Source organism: Salvelinus alpinus, chromosome 8 (assembly GCF_045679555.1).
Source record: "Salvelinus alpinus chromosome 8, SLU_Salpinus.1, whole genome shotgun sequence".
Taxonomy (NCBI): domain Eukaryota; kingdom Metazoa; phylum Chordata; class Actinopteri; order Salmoniformes; family Salmonidae; genus Salvelinus; species Salvelinus alpinus.
In genome coordinates, this window is record NC_092093.1 from 69,176,068 (window position 1) to 69,198,784 (window position 22,717).

General features: G+C 43.4%; 1 protein-coding gene across 1 annotated transcript in view; it reads right to left on the minus strand.

Annotated features, from left to right (window-relative positions):
* The window catches only part of LOC139583600 (catenin delta-2-like), a 400,634-nt gene that overhangs the window by 61,488 nt on the left and 316,429 nt on the right, over nucleotides 1-22,717 (minus strand). Inside the window, exons 15-16 of the mRNA XM_071414857.1 lie at nucleotides 17,825-18,014; nucleotides 2,279-2,396 (exon numbers count right to left, since the gene is read on the minus strand). Coding sequence (XP_071270958.1) covers nucleotides 2,279-2,396; nucleotides 17,825-18,014 — 308 coding nt within the window. The remainder of the gene's footprint in view (nucleotides 1-2,278; nucleotides 2,397-17,824; nucleotides 18,015-22,717) is intronic.

A 22,717-nucleotide genomic window follows, 5' to 3' on the forward strand; every position in this document is an offset into this window, starting at 1 on the left:
AGGAGGCCTGTTAGAGGAGGCCTGTTAGAGAAGGCCTGTTAGAGGAGGCCTGTTAGAGGAGGCCTGTTAGAGGAGGCCTGTTAGAGGAGGCCTGTTAGAGGAGACCTGTTAGAGGAGTTAGTTGTTTACCTCTGAAAACAGCCGAGGTAAATAACTCTGATGATAAACAACAGGTGCACAACTCCAGATGTAAACAACAGGTAAACAACTCCAGAAGTAAACACAGGTAAACAACTCCAGATGTAAACAACATGTAAACAACTCCAGAGGTAAACATCAGGTAAACAACCCCAGAAGTAACCAACAGGTAAACAACTCTGGAGGTAAACTGCAACAGGGAATGAAGGTTGGTGTAATTTCACTTATTGAACAGAGTGACAGAATGAAGGTAGAGAAAGAAAGTGGGAGGTAGAAAAATTAGAAGAGAAAGACAGAATGTAAAGATTAAAGTAAGAGAGAGAGATAGAGGCTAGATCAGGAGGACAGAAAGTCCACAAAAATAATGAAAAGTGTCACCCTGTCAGTGTCTCCTAATAACTTGGGACTAGTCAATGACAATGGCTATTGGCCCCATGCTTGCCAAAGAGCCCTCCTATGATTGTGCAGACAGCAGAGATGGGCAAGTTGTTAGAATGGTTAAGGAATGAAAGAGTTACATTCCAAATCGCTATTTCCATTATGAATGACGTGTGTTTTTTCACTATCTAATCCTGACGTGGGGTTTTTCCAATGACAGACGTATTTGTTTAAAATTTATCACCTGATGGTTTTATTTCAAAAAGACAAATAATCGTGTTTTTTGGCAAAATGCTACAGTTCCTTCAGAAAGTATGCCAAGAGTGAAGCTGTCATCAAGACAAAGGGTGGCTAATTTGAAAAATCTCAAATCTCAAATATATTTTGATTTATTTAGCACTTTTTTGGTTACTACATGATTCCGTATGTGTTATTTCAAAATAGTACAAATAAAGATAAACATTGAATGAGTAGGTGTGTCAAATTTTGACTGGTCCTGTTTGTAAATTAAATATTTCTGTATTTCATTTTCAATAAATTACCAAACATTTCTAAAAACATGTTTTTACTTTGTCATTATGGGGTATTGTGTTTGGATAGGTGAGAACATGTTGTTTTTTAAAATCCATTTTGAATTCAGGCTGTAACACAACAAAATGTGGAATGAGTCAATGGGTATGAATACTTTCTGAAGTAACTGTATATATCCGCCTCACTTTCAGAGAAATAAGTAGTACTGCTAAGTTTTACACAGCCAAATGTAACAAATAAATAACTACATTTCTATTTTTGTACTTTTACCCCTTTTTCTCCCCAATTGGTAGTTACAGTCTTGTCCAATCGCTGCAACTGCCCTACGGACTCGGGAGAGGCGAAGGTCGAGAGCTATGCGTCATCCAAAACACAACCCTGCCAAGCCATAATGCTTCTTGACACAGTGCTCACTTAACCCAGAAGCCAGCCACACCAATGTGTCGGAAACACTGTCCAGCTGGCGACCGAGTCAGCTTGCAGGCACCCGGTCCGCCACAAGGAGTCGCTAGAGTGCGACATGGAAATCCCAGCCGGCCAAATCCTCCCCTAACCCGGATGAAGCTGGGCCAATTGTGTACCGCCTCATGGGTCTCCTGGTCACGGCCAGCTTTGACACAGCCTGGGATCAAACCCGGGTCTGTAGTGACGCCTCCATTTTGAATTCAGGCCTTAGACCGCTGAGCCACTCGGGAGGCCATAAATAACTACATGTCTAATAAAGAACTGCACAAATGATACATTTTTTATATCAATATTGCAAAAACATTTTTAAAATAATTAAATACAGTAAAATGAGATCTGTATGTAAAACATTTACATTTTATATTTTTGTCATTTAGCAAATGCTCTTATATATAGCGACTTACAGTTAGTGCATTCATGTTAAGATAGCTAGGTGAGACAATCACATATCACAGTCAAATATACAGGATACGAACATTCCATTCCAGCCAAACAATAGATATATAGCGTTTTTCCAAACAACAAAAAATTCATACACATCAGAAATCTATGAATCAAAAATCTGAGAACAGTAAAATTGTACACACACATGAAAGTACCCATAAGCAACGCGTTCTGATGACAATTGGTGGATATAGCGTTTTGGAAATAAACTATACATTTAGAGAGACTGAGCTAAAGCAACCTTGAGAAGGTAGCCATCCACAACGTTTTTCTACTACTGTATTGAACTGATGGACACACACACGCAGACCCCCACACACACCTTGCTGTCGATGTCATTGCTGCCCAGAGCGGTCTGTATGATGTAGAGGAGGGAGTCTGTCAGTCCGTCACACTCTCTCATCCTCCTCCTGGCCTCCTCTCCAGCAGAACTCACGTTTCTGAAACACACAGAGGGATGGGGACAGATCAGAGATAATTTGATACACCACAGGGTATGGGGCTGTAAAACTCTAACATTGGGATTCGGGAATGATATCCACCCAAAACGGAAATGCAAGATTTTTGTAATCTTTAAAAAAACGTATTATATATATTTTTTACCCCAATTTTGTGGTATCCAATTGGTAGTTACAGTCTTGTCTCATCACTGCAACTCCCATACGGACTCGGGAGAGCCGAAGGTCAAGAGCTGTGCATCCTCCGAAACACAACCCAACTAAGCCGCACTGCTTCTTGACACAATGCCTATTTAACCCAGAATCCAGCCGCACCAATGTGTCGGAGGAAACATCGTACACCTGGCGACCGCGTCAGCGTGCACTGAGCCCAGCCCGACACAGGAGTCGCAATGGGACAAGGACATCCCTGCCGGTCAAACCCTCCCCTATCAACGCTAGGCCAATTGTGCGCCGCCACATGGGTCTCCCAGTCGGCTGCGACAGAGCCTGGACTCGAACCCAGAATCTCTGGTGGCACAGCTAGCACTGCGATGCAGTGCCTTAGACCACCGTGCCACTCAGGAGGCCCGGGAAATGCAAGATTGAACCAGAATGAAGGACAACAAATTAATATGTCTGTGTGTCTGCTCTTTGTGCGTACCCAACTAGTTTTTACAGTCACATTGGATTTATTAACTACAAAATGTTAAGGCTTGTTTTTAATTCTGGTGCCGCTCAACACATACACGCTTGTTAGCTAGCTTTAGTCAAGGGGGTGACATTGAGCCAACTCTCAAACGTTCAAGTATGTATTTTAGTATAATTCTGTTATTCAGTGAAGTAATAATAGGCCTACTCAACTAGCTCTCACAGTCTCATGTCAGAATTAGACGTTCATCATTGTTTCCCAAATGTAACGTTTTGAAGTTGTTGCAAACATCAAATTTCGAAGTGTTTAGGGTTAAGTTTAGGCATTAACTCCTAATTCTTAAGGTTAAGGAATTAACTCAGAATGGTTAAGGTAAGGGTTAAGGATTGGGATAGGCTTAAAACAAAATAACTTTATATTGCTGAATTTGAACTTGCAACCTCTGGAATCAGATGCTTACACCCATCTGCCATCTATGTCCACAATGCCCTAGCAAAACCGAAACCTACCTCACTATAACGTCGCTCACTATTGCCCCTAATGGCCGGTTTCCACTTCATCTCCCAACATCCTCAGAGATGGACGGACGTCGAATGCTGACTTGAATCACGGGTGACCTGGCTGTGCATACCTGCCTTCGGAAAGTATTCAGATCCCTTGACTTTTTCCTCATTTTCTACGTTACAGGCTTATTCTAAAATGGATTAAAACAAATGTAAATCCTCAGCAATCTACACACAATACCCCATAATGACAAAGTGAAAACAGGTTATGAGATTTGTTTGCACATTTATAAAAACAAACTTGTTTACATAAGTATTCAGACCCTTTTCTATGAGACTTAAAATTGAGCTCAGGTGCATCCTGTTTCCATTGATCTTCCTTGAGGTGTAGCTACAACTTGTTTGGAGTCCACCTGTGGTAAATTCAATCAATTTGACATGATTTGGAAAGGCACACACCTGTCTATATAAGGTCCCACAGTTGACAGTGCATGTCAGAGCAAAAACCAAGCCATGAGGTCGAAGGAATTGTCCGTAGAGCTCCGAGACAGGATTGTGTCGAGGCACAGATCTGGGGAAGGGTACCAAAAACATTTCTGCAGCATTGAAGGTCCCCAAGAATACAGTGGCCTCCATCATTCTTAAATGGAAGAAGTTTGGAACCACAAAGACTCTTCCTAGAGCTGGCCGCCCGGCCAAACTGAGCAATCGGGGGAGAAGGGCCTTGGTCAGGGAGGTGACCAAGAACCCAATGGTCACTCTGACAGAGCTCTAGAGTTCCTCTGTGGAGACGGGAGAACCTTCCAGAAGGACAACTTCTCTGCAGCATTCCACCAATCAGGATTTTATGGTAAAGTGCCAGACGGAAGCCACTCCTCAGTAAAAAACACATGACAGCCCGCGTGGAGTTTGCCAAAAGGCACCTAAAAACTCTATGACCATGAGAAAGAAGATTCTCTGTTCTGATGAAACCAAGATTCAACTCTTTGGCCTCAATGCCAAGCATCACGTCTGGAGGAAACCTGGCACCATCCCTACGGTGAAGCATGGGGGTGGCAGCATCATGCTGTGAGGGTGTTTTTCAGCGGCAGCGACTGGGAGACTAGTCAGGATCGAGGCAAAGATGAATGGAGCAAAGTACAGAGAGATCCTTGATGAAAAACTGCTCCAGAGCAATCAGGACCTCAGACTGGGGCGAAGGTTCACCTTCCAACAGGGCAACAACCCTAAGCACACAGACAAGACAACGCAGGAGTGGCTTCGGGACAAGTATCTGAATGTCCTAGAGTGGCCCAGCCAGAGCCCGAACTTGAACCCGATCACATCTCTGGAGAGACCTGAAAATAGCTGTGTAGCAACGCTCCCCATCCAACCTGACAGAGCTTGAGAGGATCTGCAGAGAAGAACGGGAGAAACTCCCCAAATACAGATGTGCCAAGCTCATACCCAAGAAGACTCGAGGCTGTAATTGCTGCCAAAGTTGCTTCAACAAAGTACTGAGTAAAGGGTCTGAATACTTCTGTAAATGTGATATTTCAGTATTTTTTATTTGTATAAATCTGCACAAATTTCTCTATTGGGTATTGTGTGTAGATTGATGAGAAAAAATAGAATTTAATAACATTTAGAATAAGGCTGTAACGTAACAAAATGTGGAATTACTCAAAGGGTCTGAATACTTTCCCAATGCACTTTATGTGTGTGTGACTGTGTCAATTACTGGATGCTGGTGGGAGGAGCATTGGGAGGATGGGCTCATTGTACCGGCTGGAATGGAGTCAATGGAACGGTACCAAACACATCAAACACATGGAAACAACTTGCTGTCCATTAATTCCATTCCAGCTATTACAATGAGCCCATCCTTCTATAGCTTCTCCCACCAGCCTCCTCTGGTGTCAGTATCATTCTCAGCTGGGTACCAATGGGACTGAACCTATTTGATCCACGCACCATGCAATCTCCCAGTCAGCCATGGTTGATAATACACAAAACAGACTCATACACTACCTGGCTTTGTCATTTCTTTCCAGTGCGTTCAGAGCCAGCTAAATCAATTGTAACAGTTCATTCAATACAATTGCCAGATGACAGGGGAAGAAAATGATATATTTGCCGAACACATATCCCGCCAAGTCTAGCTTGCTCTTTCTCGCTATCTCTCTTTCTGATATTATCTCTCTCTCTCTCCCTTCCCCTCTCTCTGTAATGTGAAATATTCATAAAGGCATTAGCTACATGTCATTGAAGCTGTATTGATGATTTGGGGTATTAATGTTTGACACCATGCTGCTAATTTTCTTTATGGTTTTGAGTATATTGACGTAATCAACATTCAACATAGCTGGCAGCCACTGTTTTGATGTCCAAAACCTCTATTTGTGAACGTTATGCATTTGCAAAAGTTAATTTGTGTGATTTCATGTGTGTTACAGTATGCACTAAGCTATTTTCTTTCATTTGTAAACTTGCTTTTTTCACATGCTACTTCATAACAAGGAGACAAGGCGACAGGGTGAGTTGTTGGTGAGGTTTGAGGCGAGAGCAGAGGACAGGAGTAGGGTGAGGACAGGACAGGGAAGATGGTCCTGTATGTATGAATAAACATAGAGACATTTGTCAGTCAGGCCAGGGAAATGAAGTGAGAGCAGCATCCATCCCATCAGAGTGAACTGAAGCCAATCATGTGTTTCAGTAATGAGCAGACAGACAGTCAATTAGAGGCTCCAGCTCTGGGCCTTGTGTTCACACTGAAGGTCAAGTCATCTCCTCTGCTCTCTGAATACCAAACATACAAATTATACTATACACGACGAAACCTTAGACTGTGCTCTCGCTGTTAACAGAGACAATGGTTCTGACAGATATGAACACAGAATACAATATGAATTCACCTCAAGTAAATGATGGGGATCAATCCCAAATCAGGCTGACAGGATGTTTTAATCATGTTTAAATAGGCTGATTGATGAACCTGATCAACCTCAAACCTTAATGATATTCAAACACTCACATTTGAATAGATTCAAATAATTCATCATTCCAACACAACAGTCTTGCTTATGAGTAGAGATTGGTTATAAACAGTATGTTTCTACTTATAGCCAGCTTGATGTGTTAGTGGGAAGCCATCTTCATTTCCTGAGTACAGTTTTAATGAAGCAGAGAGGACACAGCCCTATCCTCACCTCTCTCCCACATCTCTCCTTCTGTTGTGGATTGGTTGTCAATATAGACTAGCATGTGTGAGTTCCACCAGGACAGAGTAAGAACGTAAGAAAGCAGTCCCCAGACGTAGACCATCGTCTAAATCAGTGGTCGCAACGGGGGAACTGCAGTGGGGTCACCAATTCATTTCGATTTTTGTATGGGAAAATATACACTGCTCAAAAAAATAAAGGGAACACTAAAATAACACATCCTAGATCTGAATGAATGAAATATTCTTATGAAATACTTTTTTCTTTACATAGTTGAATGTGCTGACAACAAAATCACACAAAAATGATCAATGGAAATCAAATTTATCAACCCATGGAGGTCTGGATTTGGAGTCACACTCAAAATTAAAGTGGAAAACCACACTACAGGCTGATCCAACTTTGATGTAATGTCCTTAAAACAAGTCAACATGAGGCTCAGTAGTGTGTGTGGCCTCCACGTGCCTGTATGACCTCCCTACAACGCCTGGGCATGCTCCTGATGAGGTGGCGGATGGTCTCCTGAGGGATCTCCTCCCAGACCTGGACTAAAGCATCCGCCAACTCCTGGACAGTCTGTGGTGCAACATGGCGTTGGTGGATGGAGCGAGACATGATGTCCCAGATGTGCTCAATTGGATTCAGGTCTGGGGAACGGGTGGGCCAGTCCATAGCATCAATGCCTTCCTCTTGCAGGAACTGCTGACACACTCCAGCCACATGAGGTCTAGCATTGTCTTGCATTAGGTGGAACCCAGGGCCAACCGCACCAGCATATGGTCTCACAAGGGGTCTGAGGATCTCATCTCGGTACCTAATGGCAGTCAGGCTACCTCTGGCGAGCACATGGAGGGCTGTGCGGCCCCCAAAGAAATGCCACCCCACACCATGACTGACCCACCGCCAAACCGGTCATGCTGGAGGATGTTGCAGGCAGCAGAACGTTCTCCACGGCGTCTCCAGACTCTGTCACGTCTGTCACATGTGCTCAGTGTGAACCTGCTTTCATCTGTGAAGAGCACAGGGCACCAGTGGCGAATTTGCCAATCTTGGTGTTCTCTGGCAAATGCCAAATGTCCTGCGCGGTGTTGGGCTGTAAGCACAACCCCCACCTGTGGACGTCGGGCCCTCATACCACCCTCATGGAGTCTGTTTCTGACCGTTTGAGCAGACACATGCACATTTGTGGCCTGCTGGAGGTCATTTTGCAGGGCTCTAGTAGTGCTCCTCTTGCTCCTCCTTGCACAAAGCCGGAGGTAGCGGTCCTGCTGCTGGGTTGTTGCCCTCCTACGGCCTCCTCCACGTCTCCTGATGTACTGGCCTGTCTCCTGGTAACGCCTCCATGCTCTGGACACTACGCTGACAGACACAGCAAACCTTCTTGCCACAGCTCGCATTGATGTGCCATCCTGGATGAGCTGCACTACCTGAGCCACTTGTGTGGGTTGTAGACTCCGTCTCATGCTACCACTAGAGGGAAAGCACCGCCAGCATTCAAAAGTGACCAAAACATCAGCCAGGAAGCATAGGAACCGAGAAGTGGTCTGTGGTCACCACCTGCAGAACCACTCCTTTATTGGGGGTGTCTTGCTAATTGCCTATAATTTCCACCTTTTGTCTATTCCATTTGCAGTTGCAGTTGCTTCCTAAGTGGACAGTTTGATTTCACAGAAGTGTGATTGACTTGGAGTTACATTGTGTTGTTTAAGTGTTCCCTTTATTTTTTTGAGCAGTGTACAATTTTTTTTTAGAAAGATAATTAGAAAAATTGGAAAAAATGTGAATACCACTGGTCTAAATCTTCATTTACAGGCTGCAGAGCTGTCATAGTTTCCAGTTCAGATTTTAAACCGATTTAGTCACTTCTCTAGTGCTAATTATAATGTGATAGATCCCACAAGGGGCCTCAGCTTGCCGATTCCTGGTTTAACAAAAGGTTGAAGAACAATGTTGTAGAATGGTGGTGTGGACTGTGTAATAATATGCTGGAGACAGACTGTATGGTTTCTGAGAGGAGGTAACGCGATGATGACACCCGTCATAAGGAAAGAAAGAACTTGGGAAAATGTGAATAAGCCCCACCTAATTACTCTGTGTGTGTGTGTGTGTGTGTGTGTGTGTGTGTGTGTGTGTGTGTGTGTGTGTGTGTGTGTGTGTGTGTGTGTGTGTGTGTGTGTGTGTGTGTGTGTGTGTGTGTGTGTGTGTGTGTGTGTGTGATGGAGTCAGAAGAAGAAATAGTCTGACCTCTCCTCTTAAACCTCTGAGACAGATCATCAGAAATCTACTACGGGAGATTGCTGAGATTAAACACAGACACACCAATGCACACACCCTCAAACACTCTATTACATGACCAATCATATCCTCAGAGTGTGTGTAAATTTCCAGGCAGGTAACAGGTTATTTCCAGCAGTAAATGAGCCTGTTAGCCTTTAGCGCTAACGCTGCTAATTTATTATGTGTTACTCTCTATAAATCCCATCTAATGAATTAGCATACTTTGTTAGCTAATTACTTATTGAACACCTTTAGCAGAGGATTTAATAACCCACACATTAAATACTTTTATATGTGTTATTCTTAGGAGTTGAATAACTATCTGCTTTCCTATAAATAGTTTCAAAGTGAAGACATGGTACAATTAAGCAATAAGCCACGAGGGGGTGTAGTATATGGCCAATATACCACGGCTAAGGGCTGTTCTTAGGCACAATGCAAAGCAGAGTGCCTGGATACAGCCCTTATCCGTGGTATATTGGCCATATAGCACAAACCCTGAGGTGCCTTATTGCTATTATAAACTGGTTACCAACATAATTAGAGCTGTAAAATTACATGTTTTGTCATACGCGTGGTATACGGTCTGATATACCACGGCTGTCAGCCAATCAGCATTCAGGGATTGAACCACACAGCTTATAATGCATTATGTATTACTTGGTATAGCAACCATTGAAGAATTGTATATCTTATTGGCTTTCAAGTAAACTTAGAGTACGTTTGAAATCTATAGATTTTCAATAAAGCTACTAGAAACTAGATTTTTGGTCAAGTGTAGAAAAAATATTAGCACCAGATGGCTATCTTCTGTTGTCCAAGATATGAATAACCCAAGGGGGACTACGGATGTAACAGCTCTGTCTGTCTGTCTGTGTCTCTGTCTGTCTGTCCGTGTCCGTGTCCGTGTCCGTGTCCGTGTCCGTGTCCGTGTCCGTGTGTGTGTGTGTGTGTGTGTGTGTGTGTGTGTGTGTGTGTGTGTGTGTGTGTGTGTGTGTGTGTGTGTGTGTGTGTGTGTGTGTGTGTGTGTGTGTGTGTGTGTGTGTGAGACACCAGTTGCAGGGGGCAGCCACCAGATGTTTCAACAGGATTAGGGCTAGGGTGGTCATGAAATTTTGTCAGCCGGGGGTTGTCAACCAAATAACTGCCGGTCTCACAGTAATTGACCGTTAATTAACATTACAAAATGTAGCATCTCCTGGCTTCCAAGTACAGCCTACAAGACACTGATGCAGACCTTTGGAATATCTACATTTAAAAAAAAGAAGAAATCCATTTAATATAGCCTACACCATCACAATATATCCATTATTTATTTTAGACAGGTCTAAAGAAACATGATAGGAAGAAAATGTAGTCTACTTCAGAAGAACAGAATAGCACACACTGAGTTGTCCATATATTAGGTCCTGATCTGGCTATGCCAAATGGCTGTGGGCTACACATGTTCATTTAGCAGACCAGATTTGCTTAGAATTTAGGGGCATTATTTTTTATTATTTTATAGTATGAAGACCAACATTCTCTAATCAACACAGCTGAATAAAATAGAAAGGATATTTTCTCCAAATGATTTCAGGGAGTGCGCACATGAGGCAATTCTGTGTTGAGCGCTTAACAAAGAAACAGGTCGTTCTATATGCTTAATTTAGAGTTATTTATGCAACTTTAGTTGTAATACAAACATTGGGCTATATGTTTAGATTCTAAGGCTGCATGATGCAACTCTAATGATGATTTGAAAAAAGTTGTGCAGGCTGTACACACTTCATCAGTCTCTCATTCACAATTTGACAAGCACTTGACAATGCCTCGAATTTCCCAGTGGCATCCCCTTTGTGTGGCCGTAATTCCCCCTAAAAATTCCATGTATTTTGCGGCTAGTGGGCTTTGTGCCCTTGGGCTGAATATAATCATTAGAATTCCCTTCTCCCAGCTGCGTTCTCCGAGGCATCTCTCACTCACATGGCTCTCTCAGATATCTCAGTTCTTATTAGCCAATGCCCGTCATGTGATCGGGTCCTTCTCACAGGCTACAAGTGAAGACAGACACATCGTGGACGCAACTGCATGCGTCCCAACTGCATGCGTCCTTATCGAATTCTGAGGCACATATTGAAGATGTTGGAAGAACTCTCAACATTTACTTTTCATCAGCCAACAAGATGAGTAGGCCTAACGAACAGCAAAAGCACTAGCCTATGTCAATCTACTATCCACCGTAGTACAAAGAGTTGACCTATTCTATTCTGTGGGAAAAATAAATATTCAATGCATCGTCTGGGACAGTTATGGGATGCGATAGATCCCAAATTAATACAATCACGAGCATCAGAACCTTTTCTGAGGCTGATGCAACAGATCAGAAAGTTTAGCATAAAATGTTGATAAACTATTAGGTTATTTCTTCACATTATAAGTGCAGCAATGCGCACACAGCAGTGCGAATGTTCCTAAATTCAATCAATCAGCGGGAAAACACCATTCTCAAAAGTGACCGCAAATGTGATTATAAATGTAATACTTTTATTATAAAGGTCCATTTTTATGGTGAACATTTTCTTCCCCAAACTCACACGCTGCGTATGTATGCCAGTTAGGCTCTGTACCTGTTGTAAAGCAGATTAACATACTTCATTTTAAGAAGGTATTTGTCCACTTTAGTTGTGATACAAACCTTATCAACACATATAAGCCTATGGGCTAGGCCTAATGATGTGTGCAACTATGATTTGAAAAAGTCGCAAAAAAAGGCATGCACTGTTTCTTGCCTTACTGCACACAAGCTGGGCATCATTCACAAGTGATAGGCTAATATTGTCACCCATCAGACTAATCTTGATTTAATCTTGTCTTTACATACACTAAATGATATGTGTGAATTTTTGGGGGATTCAGAATGGACTGTTATCATGCACTTGTCTAGAAACAGGGCCAGGGGGAAAAAATACATGTCATCTATGCACTTAAATAGTGAATGAGGACGCTTTTCCCCTGGTTGATTTTCATGCCAGCCAGCTAGGCTATACTCCTGTTGTAAAGAGAAGTAATGTGCTTAATATTAGGAAAGTTAAGAAATAAATACTGTATAGTATTCCTAGCCTATAGGAAGCTGATGGGATCCTCTTCTTTTTAATAGAGGCCATCAAAACGCTGTTTTCTTATGCAATTGCATAGCCTATAGAAATGTTGCTCAACATGAGCACATTGGCTCTCATTAAGTGTTTGATTAGAATTTCGATTACATTTACATTGATGTCAGAGTGATTACAGGGACAATAGAGTGCTGAGTACCAGGCAGTTAGCACATTTGGTAGGCTTCTAATGACCATCAGCAGCATCAGAACTTGGAGAATTCCACGGTGACCATGGAATTTGACTACCATAATGACTTGTGCGGCGGTAATACGGTCACTGTAACAGCGCGCACGCACGCACGCACGCACGCACGCACGCACGCACGCACGCACGCACGCACGCACACACACACACACACACACACACACACACACACACACACACACACACACACACACACACACACACACACACACACACACACACACACACACACACACACACACACGTTACTCCAACACAGCAAGCAGCAGGTAACACTTTGTCCCTGTTTAGGTCACTTGTCCCTCTTTTTGGATCCTGAGTGGCGCAGCGGTTTAGGGCACTGCATCGCAGTGTTTGAGTCGTCACTACAGACCTGGGCTCGATCCCGGGCTGTATCACAACCCGGTTGTGTTCGGAAGTCCAATAAGATGGTGCACAATTGGCCCAGCGTCGTCTGGGTTAGGGGAGGGTTTGGCCGGGGTAGGCCGTCATTGTAAATAAGAATTTTTTCTTAACTGACTTGCCTAGTTAAATAAAGGTTACATTTTATAAAAGAACAAACAAGCCCCTGCATAGAAGAGAAGGAAACCCCTCCACAGGAGTCCCCGTGTTTGGCCTGATAAGACTGATATCATTATTTGTGTATGTTTGGCTGTGTGTGTGTGTGTGTGTGTGTGTGTGTGTGTGTGTGTGTGTGTGTGTGTGTGTGTGTGTGTGTGTGTGTGTGTGTGTGTGTGTGTGTGTGTGTGTTCCAAGCAAAATGTCAACAATTTGGCAGTAGAGAGTGGCAAAAAACACACCAATCAATCATATATTTGTACCTCACACAGCTGGCCAGCTGCCACCAGCAGCACCAGTGATCTAATTATAGTTATCAACACCTACGAGGGACAGAACGAGGAGGAGGAGAAAGGGGGAGGAGGGGAGAGGAGACAGAGGGGGAGGAGGGGAGAGGAGAAAGAGGGGGAGGAAAGGGAAGGGAGGGGAAGAGAGAGTAATGGAGAGAGAGTGGGAGAGGAGGGGGGTGGGTAGCTCTTGGGTACATCTGCCTATTAAAGGGCATATGGACCCATCACCTTCATTAGATGACTCGTCTCATATTTGCATTTAGAGGGCCTCTCTCTTTCTCACACACACAAACACACACGATGCCTCGTCCAACACTTCATTCCCCTTCCCATCTCCATCTCTTCAATGTCAGCTATGATTCCAGAGATTGATTCAGTTTCACCACCACAACACATACACCTATATTGTAGCAGGTGAAAGGGTCTGGAATTGAACTGAAGACACAGACCAAACAGAGTGGCCCCATGTCATTCTAACCCCAAAATAGATAGATTCCAACAACCAAGACCAGTTCAGAGAAACCCTCACTCTCTCTCGCTCTCTCTCTATATATGAAATCCTCTCTCTCTCTCAATTAAATTAAATTCAATTGACTTTATTGACATGGCAAGTTCATTATTACTTACATTGTCAAAGTATACATATCGAAAAATCAAAATCAAATATATATGTATATACTGTATATACAAAATATATATATATTTATATATAAATAAATGGTGGGACCAACAGCAATAATAATAGTAGTAGTGGACATGGGATCACCATTAACAACAACTACAACAACAATATTAATTAGAACAACAATACATTAAAGCAACAGTAGTAGACCAGTGTCAACATGACTGAGAAGACACATGACCTGGTATGAAAGACAAAACAAAACAAGATGGGAAATATTATCAACATTACTTTGCACTTTTCACTGGCTGTCCCTCAGGTTGTGGCAGGAAGACACATATTTGGCTGCCAAAACTGCACATTTTTTTATAGTTTCAAATTCTTTGTATTGAATTATAATTCTCTCTCTCTCTCTCTCTCTCTCTCTCTCTCTCTCTCTCTCTCTCTCTCTCTCTCTCTCTCTCTCTCTCTCTCTCTCTCTATATATATATATATATATATATATATATACACTGCTCAAAAAAATAAAGGGAACACTAAAATACACACATCCTAGATCTGAATGAATGAAATATTCTTATGAAGTACTTTTTTCTTTACATAGTTGAATGTGCTGACAACAAAATCACACAAAAATGATCAATGGAAATCAAATTTATCAATCCATGGAGGTCTGGATTTGGAGTCACACTCAAAATTAAAGTGGAAAACCACACTACAGGCTGATCCAACTTTGATGTAATGTCCTTAAAACAAGTCAAAATGAGGCTCAGTAGTGTGTGTGGCCTCCACGTGCCTGTATGACCTCCCTACAACGCCTGGGCATGCTCCTGATGAGGTGGCGGATGGTCTCCTGAGGGATCTCCTCCCAGACCTGGACTAAAGCATCCGCCAACTCCTGGACAGTCTGTGGTGCAACGTGGCGTTGGTGGATGGAGCGAGACATGATGTCCCAGATGTGCTCAATTGGAATCGGGTCTGGGGAATGGGCGGGCCAGTCCATAGCATCAATGCCTTCCTCTTGCAGGAACTGCTGACACACTCCAGCCACATGAGGTCTAGCATTGTCTTGCATTAGGAGGAACCCAGGGCCAACCGCACCAGCATATGGTCTCACAAGGGGTCTGAGGATCTCATCTCGGTACCTAATGGCAGTCAGGCTACCTCTGGCGAGCACATGGAGGGCTGTGCGGCCCCCCAAAGAAATGCCACCCCACAACATGACTGACCCACCGCCAAACCGGTCATGCTGGAGGATGTTGCAGGCAGCAGAACGTTCTCCACGGCGTCTCCAGACTCTGTCACGTCTGTCACATGTGCTCAGTGTGCTCAGTGTGAACCTGCTTTCATCTGTGAAGAGCACAGGGCGCCAGTGGCGAATTTGCCAATCTTGGTGTTCTCTGGCAAATGCCAAACGTCCTGCACGGTGTTGGGCTGTAAGCACAACCCCCACCTGTGGACGTCAGGTGGGAGTCTGTTTCTGACCGTTTGAGCAGACACATGCACATTTGTGGCCTGCTGGAGGTCATTTTGCAGGGCTCTGGCAGTGCTCCACCTGCACCTCCTTGCACAAAGGCAGAGGTAGCGGTCCTGCTGCTGGGTTGTTGCCCTCCTACGGCCTCCTCCACGTCTCCTGATGTACTGGCCTGTCTCCTGGTAGCGCCTCCATGCTCTGGACACTACGCTGACAGACACAGCAAACCTTCTTGCCACAGCTCGCATTGATGTGCCATCCTGGATGAGCTGCACTACCTGAGCCACTTGTGTGGGTTGTAGACTCCGTCTCATGCTACCACTAGAGGGAAAGCACCGCCAGCATTCAAAAGTGACCAAAACATCAGCCAGGAAGCATAGGAACTGAGAAGTGGTCTGTGGTCACCACCTGCAGAACCACTCCTTTATTGGGGGTGTCTTGCTAATTGCCTATAATTTCCACCTTTTGTCTATTCCATTTGCACAACAGCATGTGAAATTTATTGTCAATCAGTGTTGCTTCCTAAGTGGACAGTTTGATTTCACAGAAGTGTGATTGACTTGGAGTTACATTGTGTTGTTTAAGTGTTCCCTTTATTTTTTTGAGCAGTGTATATATATATATATATATATTAGAGAAAGCTCATTTGTGTCCCCCGGTCAATACCGTGACAGCATCATTTATCAACACGCCCTTTCTGTCCCCCTGCTACTCCCCACCCCAACCCCTGTCTATCTCAGCCCTCACCCCCCCCCCCCCCCCCCCTTCTGTCTGACATACACCCCTGGTCCCCAATCCTATCATTGTGTCCTACTTATCAAACTACTAAAGCCCAGAGGCCGCAATGGAACACCAATAATGTTCAGGCTGAGAAACCAGTGTGAGTTCTCAGGACATAGGCTTATTACTGGGAACACTGAGGCCCAGGAACACTGTGAGAGGCTACAGAACACTATGGGAACGTTTAGAATAATGATTACAATCTCAGACCTCTGACACTGGTTGGAGGAATGGAGATGTCTATAACGCTGTGTACACAAAAAGCCCGGAACACTCTGTGAGAGAGAGGTGGGAACACTGACAAATACCTGATGACACAGATGAACCGCTCAGAGCCATCAGAATGTCTTTCTTACGAAGAAAGATTTTAGAACGTCTGTAGAATGCCCTCAGATTTGCCGTGACAAAAGCATTTCTGCCAGAATGTATGTGTGTGTGTGTGTGACAGAGAGAGAGTGTGTGTGTGAGTGGGTAAGTGTGTCGGGGGAACATGGTTCAATGTGTCTGAAGAGACCATAATCTGATTTGTTCTTCTTTGAGGTGCCTGAATCCCATTTTGTGTGTGTGTGTGTGTGTGTGTGTGTGTGTGTGTGTGTGTGTGTGTGTGTGTGTGTGTGTGTGTGTGTGTGTGTGTGTGTGTGTGTGTGTGTGTGTGTGTGTGTGTGTGTGTGTGTGTGTGTGTGTGTGTGTCAGTGTGTGTGTGTGTGAATGAGAGAGGAATACACACACACGTCCAGCTCAGCTCTCTGTAATACGTCTGCCATGGCGGCAGCTACAGTGATTCCCCCAGAGGCGCTAACACAGACAGCAGGAACAGCAATATCTGTATCTCCACTCCATCTCTCACACACTCCATTTCATATCACTTATGGACATATTTGTCAGGGGCCATGTGTACGAATTTACATGAATGCGAGCTCGTTTTCCGTCTAAATAATGTAGATAAATACTTTTAGGATATCATGTATGAACCAACCCACAATGGGATTTGATGTACAAGAGATCTGCAGGGTATGTTGTAGAGCCACTACCTCCGGAGTTTCTCACACACAACGAAGGACACACAAACACATATGCGCACACGCACAGCACAGCACATGCACAACCCCCAAGTTTTGGCCTGCAACTGTTGCTATGGATACCTCCCAGAGCGAGAGCACAAGAAGGAGAGAGAGAGAGAGAGAGAGAGAGAGAGAGAGAGAGAGAGAGAGAGAGAGAGAGAGAAAGAAAGAAAGTCTTAAGTGAGGCTGTGCTCTGTGTTTCTATAGACTCATGGATCAGAAACATATGCCTTAATCATACCAGTACCACACAGCACACACACACCCGCTGCGAAGTTTTCACACTGCGTCGAAATGTCATTAAACATGATGACATGAATCATTCTCCTCTATTACATACACTGCAGTGTACTGTAGAGGTAGAGGCAGTGGAAAATCACTGCATAATGAATCTATACCATTAACACAGAAATAATGAGTCATACCATACTGTATGGTTTCTCATAGGGTTAGAGGGAGATGGAGGGGAGACAGGGGCGTGTGCGTGGTGCTGTGAGGGAGGATTTAAACTCTAACACACAGAAAAATACTTTAGCAGCAACAAACCACAAGGGACTCTAACTGGAATATGTTCCTCACGCAAAACGAGGTGTGTGAAAGCACAAGTACAGGTGCACTCACCGAGGCAGTCGGTGCCGTTACTGTGTGTGTGTCTGCATGTGTGTGACTCACCTGAGGCAGCCGGTGGCATTGCGGAGCACCTGGGAGGTGTGTGTGTGTTGCTTGCGGTCGTCATGGAGATTGTGGGAGGAGTCCCAGGAGGAAGAGTGGGGGATGATGACGCTATTGGTCAGAACGGCCAACGCATCCTGGATGATTGGCATCTTCAGGGCGTCACACGATGACAGGTTCCACAACACACCTGAGGACACACACACACATACAGCTGGGTTAAAATACAGATAAAGAACATACTGTGTTTGAGGAGGACTAGCGATTGAATGCAGAGGAACAGCCATCATTAAACGTACATGTTCAGAACCATCTGACATCTGTCTCTTAGCAACAGTTAATCATATGATGCAGCCATTGTTATTCTGTCGCTTTCCATGCAAACCCAGCTTTAAACTTGAAGCCCTCCCTGGCTCCCTCTCTCTGTGACGGTATGCGGGTCGATCAGCTTAAATTAGAGAGACACTTGTGTCACTAATTAAGATTGGAACCCAACACAAAGACAGGAGATTTATTCACGGAATTAAAAATGTGTAGTTTACACAGCTTTCCTGAGAGGAGGAAGGAAGGCAGAAAGCGGAGGCAACAAGAGAGAAATAAGAGTTTTTATGGCCAATTTAATACGAAAGCACTGCTCTGCGCACAAAGAACACTCAATTACACAATCAACAGCGTCTAGACTGAGGTTTAGTTTCCATCAAGACCAAGACTGAATGAACATTAAGATGGTTTAAAAACAGTTTGAGGACCATTCACATCTGTTGGTAAGTCTTACAATAGAAAAGAATAACAAAGGATTGGTTGTTAATTTATAGGCATGTCTGAGGCTCTTGTCTCCCCTCAGCTATGATGTATCTATTAGGCTGTGGGACAGGCCAGAGGACCACATCAATCAACTATGATATAATTAACATAAGAATGATAATAATCAATATTGTCAACGGGACAATCAGTAACCACAATAATCAAGGGTAAAAATAACCATACAATGAACAATAACAATGGCAGGTTGGACATGTTGATTGGTCTGTCAGACACTGTCCCTCATAGCAGGCAGCAATGTAGTGTGTTGCCAACCCACAGCTCTCTGCGTCCTACCCCAACAGGATGGGTAGCCTATTCTCAACAGAGAGGTCGATGAAACTTTGAATAACGGTTAGAATTTTGGGGAAATGACACTCTCTAATTGTTTGACATTTTGTCAGGACCTTTGGCCTATGTATCTCTCTGTCCACTCCCTCCAAATACACACACTGACTCAACCCACCCTACATATAAGCACACACACACACATACTAACAACAACACTCTTAGCCTGCGGGAGGTAGGCTGCAGTCAGATGGTGGAACAGATGTCTACTCTCTGACGGGTGAGAGGAGGGCTGACATCCTATTGGTGGATGGTGACACGCGCCCCTCATTAACATTCCAAACATGCTAATTAGTGCTTCCTCCGGGTCTGGCTAACCATCTCACAGAGAGAGAGAGAGAGAGAGAGAGAGAGAGAGAGAGAGAGAGAGAGAGAGAGAGAGAGAGAGAGAGAGAGAGAGAGAGAGAGAGAGAGAGAGAGAGAGAGAGAGAGAGAGAGAGAGAGAGAGAGAGAGAGAGAGAGAGAGAGAGAGAGAGAGAGAGAGAGAGAGAGAGAGAGAGAGAGAGAGAGAGAGACAGAGAGAGAGAGAGATAAAGAGAGCGAGAGAGTGATAAAGAGAGGGGGGTGCAGAGGCCAAACTGGCACAGCAGCAGAGGAGAGGAGAGACATTGTTTAATTCATCTTCTCCAATCAGATCTATTCTGTCCAGTTGAATGCTTATCACTGTCCGCCATTTTCATGGTCAGTACACAGTTTATAACACCTTTCAGCGCGCACATGTCCTTGTGGGCCACTTTATAGTTTACCGTCAATGTTAGCATACTGGAACTGTATTGTGTTGCAGTGTATAGACTAAAGCTGTATTGTGCAATTGTAATACAGTACGTGTTCTACTATACTGCATTATCCTTCTAGTTAGATGTAATAGTAACCTATTACATACTGCATACCATTTAAGAAGTCAGTACTGTTTTCACAAGCCATATTTCATTACATTTACACTGCATACTGTAGTAAGCTAAGCTGATTATGCATCTTGTAGTCATAATTGCATATTATTGTGCCCTACAATACAGTTGAAGTCGGAAGTTTACATACACTTAGGTTGGAGTCAGTAAAACTTGTTTTTCAACGACTCCACACATTTCTTGTTAACAGACTATAGTTTTGGCAAGTCGGTTAGGACATCTACATAGTAATTTTTACAACAATTGTTTACAGACAGATTATTTCAGGTATAATTCACTGTATCACAATTCCAGTTGGTCAGAAGTTTACATACACTAAGTTGACTGTGCCTTTAAACAACTTGGAAAATTCCAGAAAATGATGTAATGGCTTTAGAAGCTTCTGATAGGCTAATTGACATCATTTGACTCAATTGGAGGTGTACCTGTGGATGTATTTCAAGGCCTACCTTCAAACTCAGTGCCTCTTTGCTTGACATCATGGGAAAATCAAAAGAAATCAGCGAAGACCTCAGAAAAACAATTTTAGACCTCCACAAGTCTGGTTCATCCTTGGGAGCAATTTCCAAACGCCTAAAGGTGCCACGTTCATCTGTACAAACAATAGTACGCAAGTATAAACACCATGTGACCACACAGCCGTCATATCGCTCAGGAAGGAGAGGCGTTCCGTCTCCTAGAGATAAACGTACTTTAGTGCGAAAAGTGCAAATCAATCCTAGAACAACAGCAAAGGACCTTGTGAAGAAGCTGGAGGAAACAGGTCCAAAAGTATCTCAATCCACAGTAAAACAACTCCTATGTCGACATAACCTGAAAGGCCACTCAGCAAGGAAGAAGCCACTGCTCCAAAACTGCCATAAAAAAGCCAGACTACGGTTTGCAACTGCACATGAGGACAAAGATCGTACTTTTTGGAGAAATGTCCTCTGGTCTGATGAAACAAAAATAGAACTGTTTGGCCATAATGACAATCGTTATCTTTGGAGGGAAAAGGGGGATGCTTGCAAGCCGAAGAACACCATCCCAACCGTGAAGCACGGGGGGGGCAGCATCATGTTGTGCGGGTACTTTGCTGCAGGAGAGACTGGTGCACTTCACAAAATAGATGGCATCATGAGGCAGGGAAAATTATGTGGATATATTGAAGCAACATCTCAAGACATCAGTCAGGAAGTTCAAGCTTGGTCGCAAACGGGTCTTCCAAATGGACAATGACCTCAAGCATACTTCCAAAGTTGTGGCAGAATGGCTTAAGGACAACAAAGTCAAGGTATTGGAGTGGCCATCACAAAGCTCTGACCTCAATCCTATAGAAAATGTGTGGGCAGAACTGAAAAAGTGTGTGCCAGCAAGTAGGCCTAAAAACCTGACTCAGTTACACCAGCTCTGTCAGGAGCAATGGGCCAAAATTCACCCAACTTATTGTGGGAAGCTTGTGGAAGGCTACCCAAAACGTTTGACCCAAGTTAAACCACTTTAAAGGCAATGCTGCCAAATACTAATTGAGTGTATGTAAACTTTTGACCCACTGGGAATGTGATGAAAGAAATAAAAACTGAAATAAATCATTCTATCTACTATTATTCTGACATTTCATGTCCTTAAAATAAAGTGGTGATCCTAACTGACCTAAGACAGGCAATTTTTACTAGGATTAAAAGTCAGGTATTGTGAAAAACTGAGTTTAAATGTATTTGGCTAAGATGTATGTAAACTTCCGACTTCAACTGTATGTCCTTTTTTCTATTCCTTGTAGAACCACATCCTCCAGTTGTTCATTAAAGGACCCTAAAGACTACCAGCTTGTGGTTTATGGTGGTGAGGTGGCAGCCTTGTGGCAATTCAGTGTATTCAACCTTGCAACCTAGCTTAGCTATCAGAACACAGGTTTACACTGCCTTAATTAGCGATAGGCGTTCCGTTAACGGGACAGTTGTAAATCATGCAGCGCGTTATGTCAAGATCGCAGATTTTAGAGAAACAACAAATGTTGGTACATCTTATATTGGCTGAAAGCTTAAATTATTGTTAATATAATTGCCCTGTCCAATTTACAGTAGCTATTACTGCGAGAAAATGCCATGCTATTGTTTGAGGAGAGCTCCTAACAACAAAACAATTTTGTCAACGCGATAGGTTTTAAAAATTCACCTCTGAAGGTGAAATGTGCACTTACATTCTGAAATCTTGCTCTGATTTATCATCCAAAGGGTCCCAGAGGTAACATTAAGTGTCGTTTTGTTAGAAAAAAATCATTTTTCATATTCTAAAAAGGTCCATATAGCATGCACGATCGATTTTGTATTTCCACTCGTTCAATTTGCAAAGAAAGGAATCTGTGAAAATCTCACCCTAAACGTTGTTTGAACGAGTCAAGTCACGTTCGTATGTATTCCTCAGAGATCCTAGAAGGTAACAAGACTTCACTAATTCATTAGGGGTGTAGTATATCCTATAGGACACCATATATGGTCAGAGAGCGACGCCTTCATGGCATGCCGATGACGCAGGTGGCCATCACTTGAAGGACTGTATCTTTGTCAAATAAGCAAATGTTGAACTTATAATACGGCTACTAATACTTGGAAAGCTAAATCAAAGTCAAAGTATACAGATTTGACGATATTCTTGCAGAAAAATGGAATATGAATGAGAATGTCTCATTCACGATTTGCCCAAATGTACCTGGGGACTTGACACTAAAAGTCTTGTTGTTCACTCATTTTTGAAGTTATCCATCTGAAACTTTGCACATACACTGCTGCCATCTTGTGGACACTATCGGAATTACAACCAGAGTGATGGCTATAACTATGACCTTTCTCTTGCATTT